This window comes from Scophthalmus maximus, chromosome 5, assembly GCF_022379125.1.
Source record: "Scophthalmus maximus strain ysfricsl-2021 chromosome 5, ASM2237912v1, whole genome shotgun sequence".
Lineage (NCBI taxonomy): Eukaryota > Metazoa > Chordata > Actinopteri > Pleuronectiformes > Scophthalmidae > Scophthalmus > Scophthalmus maximus.
In genome coordinates this window covers 9,788,802-9,795,217 of record NC_061519.1, presented here as the reverse complement: position 1 = coordinate 9,795,217, position 6,416 = coordinate 9,788,802, and the positions used below count along the sequence as shown (strand labels likewise).

At 43.4% G+C, this 6,416-nt stretch overlaps 1 protein-coding gene across 1 annotated transcript; it reads right to left on the bottom strand.

The window, feature by feature from the left end:
- Nucleotides 1–1,001: 1,001 nt before the first annotated feature.
- tmem53 (transmembrane protein 53) lies at nucleotides 1,002–4,043 on the bottom strand. The gene is made up of 3 exons (XM_035633092.2): nucleotides 2,971–4,043; nucleotides 2,697–2,800; nucleotides 1,002–2,545 (listed from the first exon to the last, which is right to left on the bottom strand). Exons 1-3 carry the CDS (start codon nucleotides 3,023–3,025, stop codon nucleotides 1,844–1,846), a joined length of 861 nt encoding a protein of 286 aa, XP_035488985.2. The 5' UTR covers nucleotides 3,026–4,043; the 3' UTR covers nucleotides 1,002–1,843.
- Nucleotides 4,044–6,416: the final 2,373 nt, after the last annotated feature.

Sequence of the window (6,416 nt, the reverse complement as noted above, 5' to 3'; positions counted from 1 at the left end):
CCAAGCTGAGATATTACACATTCCAATTTCATGTCCATTTGGTTTAGGAACCAGATCTCTACATTCAATCCATTTCCACAACGCTGTAAACAAGCAGGCAGTTTCTCAAGAAAATGGCTGGTGAGGTTGGACTTGTTTTTTCACTACCTGCCGAAAACTGAGGCAAATCTTTCTCATTGTGTTGCTATGGGGCTCGAAACTAATGCAAAATGCAAAATCTTCTTAATTAAGGCACTAGAATCATATGAACATTCAAAGCAGTACAAGACTTATTTAAAAAAAAAACCACATTTTCACTATAACTGATACCACGAACAAATAAACTGTAAAAACAACCCGTTAGTTCAGTGGTTCATGATACACAAGACATGATGATGAGACAGCAATCCCAACCCTTTTTGACACCATTATGAAACCCGTTATCTTTTTGTTTATTTTTAGCTAGTGGCGCTTTACCACTTTCCTACTGCATCTGAGTGACTCAAATTCTCATTTTTTTTCTTAAAAAGAAGTCTTTGATGACGGATTCAACTACCAAAACTCTTGTGTAATCCATAAGGCAAAACAACTAGGCAGGCGATCATCACAAATAATTAAAATTCATTCATTCATTCATCGTCTACCGCTTTATCCATTTAAGGGTCGCGGGGGGTCGCTGGAGCCAATCCCAGCTAACATTGGGCGAGAGGCGGGGTACACCCTGGACAGGTCGCCAGCCTATCGCAGGGCCACATACAGACACGGACAATCATTCACTCTCACATTCACACCTACGGTCAATTTAGAGTCTCCAATGAACCTAACCCCATTCTGCATGTCTTTGGTGTGTGGGAAGAAGCCGGAGAACCCGGAGAGAACCCACGCATACACGGGGAGAACATGCAAACTCCACACAGAAAGGCCCTGGTTGAACCGGGATTCGAACCCAGAACCTTCTTGCTGTGAGGCGAAGGTGCTAACCACTACACCACCGTGCAGCCCCAAAATAATTAAAATTGAAATACTTTTTTAGGAGCATTCTGATTTATTGAAGGCACGTCAGTTAAAAAGAACAAATAGTTTGTGTTGGACAAATACATTCATGGTCAATCACCTTTTCCCTTTAATTAAATCAATTTCCTATCACACATCAGGGCTATTCTACAATTTCTGGACCCAAAAGACATCAGATTGCATTTTCTGCTTAAGGCTAAAATTTACACACCTTTATTGTATGAAGAAAACATTAATGATTAACCCATGTGATCATTCATTTGAAAGATGCCTTCGTTCTAAGCACCCTTCTCTTTTTAATGGTTAAAACCACAAATACCATTTGAATTTTATAAATATAAGATACAGATTAATATTTTTCCAATAACCAGTCTAATTTAGAGTCACTACTACTAATCTACAATGCGTCACATTTAACAGCAACATTAAATACCATTGAAATCATCCTAAAGAGTTTGAGTCCCTATCTTCCAGTGTACAGCAAATGTTTGTATTGTCATATTTACATGTGGTGCATGACTGTTGGAGTAGGCAGGGTTGCGTATTCGTGCCTGGGGGTATGCGAGTTACAGCGTTTCATAAGGCTGGTTTTTCCAGATGTTGATCAAACACGACAGACCTACACCGCATCTGTGGAACCTCCCCATTGTGTGCGCTGGGGACGGAGCAACGTCGGCAGGATCCCGTACGAGGTTCAGTGGAAAAAAAAAAAACTCCTGCTGCCTTGACAAAAGTTTCCGACTAATTTTCGCGCAGAAATTTCAGACCTCGGAGGAAAAAACTAAGTTGTAACGGCTTGGAACGTCGACCGGATGGTTTGCAAAATCCCACGAGGGCTTCCTCCCGCTTGTCATTCATTTTGAACCCGGTGTCTCTTCTTCGTCTCGGCCCCTTCCAGGTCCTTCATGCAGGCCACCAAGAAATCCCGACACTTGAGGGCGTACTGCTCGGGAAAATGCTGGAAGTGACAGACGTGGGGGCTGGAGACGAAATCTAACGTGTCCCCGGCGACGCCCTTCTGCTTCAGGGCTTCCACGAAGACCTCGATGTCCGTGTGCCGGACCATGCGGTCGGCTTTGGAGTACAGGTAGAAGTGAGGCCAGGTGGGCGGCCTCTCCTGCACGGCGTCGTAGTGGTTCTTGTGAACGTACTTGGTCACGCGGTACAGCATGACCCGCAGCAGGAAAACGGCCACCGCGAAGAGCGCCAAGAGGACGTACCGCACGGCGGGGCTTACTTTGGGCCCCAGGTTGGCCGCCAGGGCGCGCAGGGCCCCTCGGACATTCACGCCGCCCGGGGCGCTGTCCACCACGGCCCCAACCACACGCAGCGAGCCGAACTGCTCGTCGCTTTGCAACAGCTCTACGATGTACCGGTACAGCATGAAGCCGCCGTTGCTGAATATGTGAAAGAAAATGGGACTGTTCTCCACCTCGTAGTCGGAGAGGATCTCCAGCAGCTTCAGGGCGGTGCGGGCCATCTCCTTGTAGCCAAACGACTCGGAGATGAAGACCGTCTTCAAGGGAACCGTGTAGCGGATGGTGACACACCCCTAAGAAGCGAGGACGACAGAAGGGGAATGAATGAATGAATGAAAGAAGGGGCGATGCGTTAGTGATGTGTTGGCAGTTGTCTGCGATGTCACACAGCTGCCACAGGGTCAACACAGGAAGCAGAGGCTAGCTTGGCTAGTTAGCTCTCACCTGTTCGTTGTAGATGGAGCTGTACTTGGAGAGGTGCTTGTCTCTGCAGCCGGCCCAGCCCAGCAGGATCACGACTGGCTCCTTCGTCCCCTGCCAGTGTCTCTCTGGGGGGAAACAAGGCAGGCGGCAGGGCCGTGCGTTAGCTGAGCTACGCGGAGCTAACAAAAGAGTTAGCAAAGAGTTCTTTTTTTTATTTACACGGCGTGATGCTAGCGCGCGCGCTGAGCTAACAAGAGGCATTGAACGCAACACGGCACAATGACACGACGCTCACCCGATGTCCCCGCATCTGGAAACACGATGTTGTAGTCGATTTCATCGTCGGCCATGTCTTGTGTGCGAGAGTTACCAGCTGTTGTCCTTCTCCGACGTTAGCGTGCGGCTCATTTGGCTGTGGGGGAATGAATGATGTAGTGGGTTCTTCTCTACCGGAGCACTTCTTCTTCTTCTTCTTCTTCTTCTTCTTCTTCGTTTTGTAGAACAGCGTCAAGCTTAACGTCACAATACCGCCCCCTCTGTATGGGAGCGGCTACTGTTTCTTTTCTTTCTTTTTTGAGTTCCAGAATTTCTGCATTGTCTCTCACAAAACTGTTCATTGAAAGTTCATTCTTGACCTCGGGAAAAAGAAGTTCAACAAAATAAAAATAAATAGATTTCGATTATAACTTGCCCATCTCAGACTTTACAGAACTTTGCCATCGCTTTTGATGATTTAAATTGTTTTTAAGTGCTGTGTTGTGTGTCAATGTCATCTGTCTTTGTTTGTATCTGTGTTTGGAACTTTTATTCTTTTTATTTGCTTTCATCTTGACCAGGACTCGCTGGAAGAAGAGATATTGTATCTCAATGGGAGCTTCCTGGTGAAATAGAGGATAAATCAAATAATAAACGGTACAATATGAATCACAAGTACACGAGGCAGTGTCACAGTAAATGGTGTAAATGATGAACATCACAGTCCTAAAACATTCCATATTTCTTGCTGCACTTGTTTTGTGAATATATAAATAACTGTTCAGTTAGACTTGGGTTCAGGTGGGAATAGTGTGAATAGAGTGTAGACACATGCCTCTGCGTGTTCTCCAATAGGACATTATACAGTTATTATACAGTATGTCCAAGCCAATCTAAGTTTTAACTAAGGGTTCTTGTTTTGTTTTTAAAACTTTTAAGATAGACATGTGGTCAGCAGTGGCCGTATTGGCCTTCCCATTTATGTTGCCGCAACACAAACTTGCGGCTGACAAATCTGCAGAGATGACGCATTCATGTCACCTTCAAGCAGAATGGAAGGAAGGAATGAGAATTTCCAACATCTTGGACGTGGAATCAATGACAATAAAAGGTGAGGCTGTTTTTAGAACAACTGTACTTCATGGCGTTTTCAACCTATAAAGACCCTAGAAAGACTTAGACCCTAGAAAGGATTATTCGATTCACTGGATTTATATATGGGGACTTATTGACATTTTCATGCAACCAGTTTGACACAACCTTTTCTTTGTGACATGGACCATAATCATGCTGGTAGTGGCCATTGCAAAGATAGGTATGCCGGGGAAGCACGAGGTCAGTAACAATATTCAGATAGCCTGTGGAATTCAAACAGTGATTGATTTGTATTTAAGAGCCCCAAAATGTCCCAAGTGGTGGTTGTGTAATATAGCTGTGGGGAATGTCTCTCTCGTAGCTGTGTTTTCCCACAGCTATATTACACAACCACCACCAGCAGCCTGGATCCATGGATTCATGCTGTTGACTCCAGATTCTGCATTTCTGAGTTCATTGTTTTTCAATCCATTCTGAGTAACGTTGGGAGCCTGTTGTGTGTGTGTGGAATCTCACGACATCTGCAGTTTTCAGAAACAATCAAAGCCAACTCATTTGGCACCAACAAGTTTGTCATGGCCAAAGTCAGGGTGATCCCATTTCCCCTTTTCTGATGTTTAATGTGTACATTCACTGAAGCTCCTGACCGGTGTCTGCATGCTTTTATGCATTGCGCTCCTGCCAGATGATTGGCTGATTGGATAATTGCTTAAAAAAGAAGGTGTACATGTGTTTCCTAAGTGCTCAGTGAGTCTTCTGAGCAGATGGAAAGGCACAATCTATCCAGAGCAGGGACACAGTCTTTGCCTCTGCAGGCTATGTAATAGAAACATCAGAAAGTGAAGCAAGTTAACACATTAGAGTTACAAGTCTTTGACATTCATCATTGGCACTAGGACTTGACCCCATGTCAAACTTGTCTGCTTGAAGCTGAACTTTTGGATAGCTGCTCATCTGGAAAAGGTTTGGAGAAGGACTAAAGAAAAATACAGAGGTAGAAAAATGGCTTTTAATGGACCCCCCATGGAGGAAAACCTGCTGGCCAGAGTCAGACGGTGGATCAGCAACTATGCAGGTAAGACGTCTTCTCATATCGCACATGCTTTGATGATGCAATGAGCCTGATAAGTTGTGTTTTAAATACATCGGCCAGACATGGACATCGAAGAGAGTGGTGTTGGCGGACTGTTTAGTAACACATACAAGAAAGGTTTTATATAAAATTCCCCATTTCACAATGTGGTGACACGTTATATATCCCGTACAGCACATATTTTTTCTGTATATAATTGATATCGAGTGTTTTGAATAGTGTGATTTCCAAATGATATGCTTGTATGCATGACAAAAACTTGGTGATTGGGATGCATCTGGTGCAATACAGTATTTGCACGTAAGCCGTGTCCCAATTCAGGGGGCGCATTCCTTCAGAGGATTAATAGACCGAGTAGGCCATGTGATGTAATTGCTGCCTTTCTAAACACAACTAAACAGCATCCTCCAAGATTACCATTTGGGTTGATTCAACACCTCACTAAAACACTTACAACAAATACAAAACATAACCCTCATGACAGTATATCATTACAAGTCTGTCCTATACACTGCCTTTCTTTTATGTTTGTTTATCGAATTACCTGGCAACGAGTGTATCTTGCCACTAAAACTGTGTGATAATATGCAATCACTTACTGTAACACGTCAAATGATGGTGTTACAGTAGAGATATGAGCAACCATGTTCTTCAAATATATTGATAAATACAATTGACATGTGAGGGGAAATCGAAGTATCGTAAGTCCGAGTCCCACTGTTGCAGAGGGGACCACCGGAAAACGTCTTTTTCATCACATTTTTAAATGCTTACCTAAAAAATAAAAAACTATTGAATTGTACGCTGAAGGGAGTATTTTTTCACTGCTTCCCTTTTCCGCCAGACATCCTAAAAGTAACTCATACACCCCCACTTCCAAATCAATGAACTATCCCCTTAAATGTTAAATCAAAAATATATGCGCCAATAAATAAACAAATGCTTCCAGAACAAAAGTACATTAGTGTACTTCGTTATCTGCTGTTGCAGTCGAATTAGGATTCATCAAGTGTCTCTGTAACAACGCAGCTTTTTTTTCTACACCATCCTACAAACTTACCTTAAATTTGAATACAAGATTCAAAACAATGCCACATTCTTCTAATCAGCCAATATTAGCGTACTCTTTAAAGACCAGTTTACTCAATTTACGTCAATTACTCTGTGGCCCATTCGTCTTTTTTGCTGTGGTTTTTAAGGGCACTGCCTTACTGGGCCTATTTTAGTATTTGGTATTTGGTAGTACTCCTTTCACATTGTTTCTATATAATTCAATGGTCATGTCCATGATAAATTAA

Bases quoted from the DNA above. Each gene is read 5' to 3' on its own strand.
- tmem53 (XM_035633092.2), bottom strand. From the start codon at position 3,025: ATGGCCGACGATGAAATCGACTACAACATCGTGTTTCCAGATGCGGGG. The intron at 2,801-2,970 runs GTGAGCGTCGTG...GTTTCCCCCCAG, and splicing joins TCCAGATGCGGGGACATCGG to AGAGACACTGGCAGGGGACG. The intron at 2,546-2,696 runs GTGAGAGCTAAC...CTCGCTTCTTAG, and splicing joins GCTCCATCTACAACGAACAG to GGGTGTGTCACCATCCGCTA.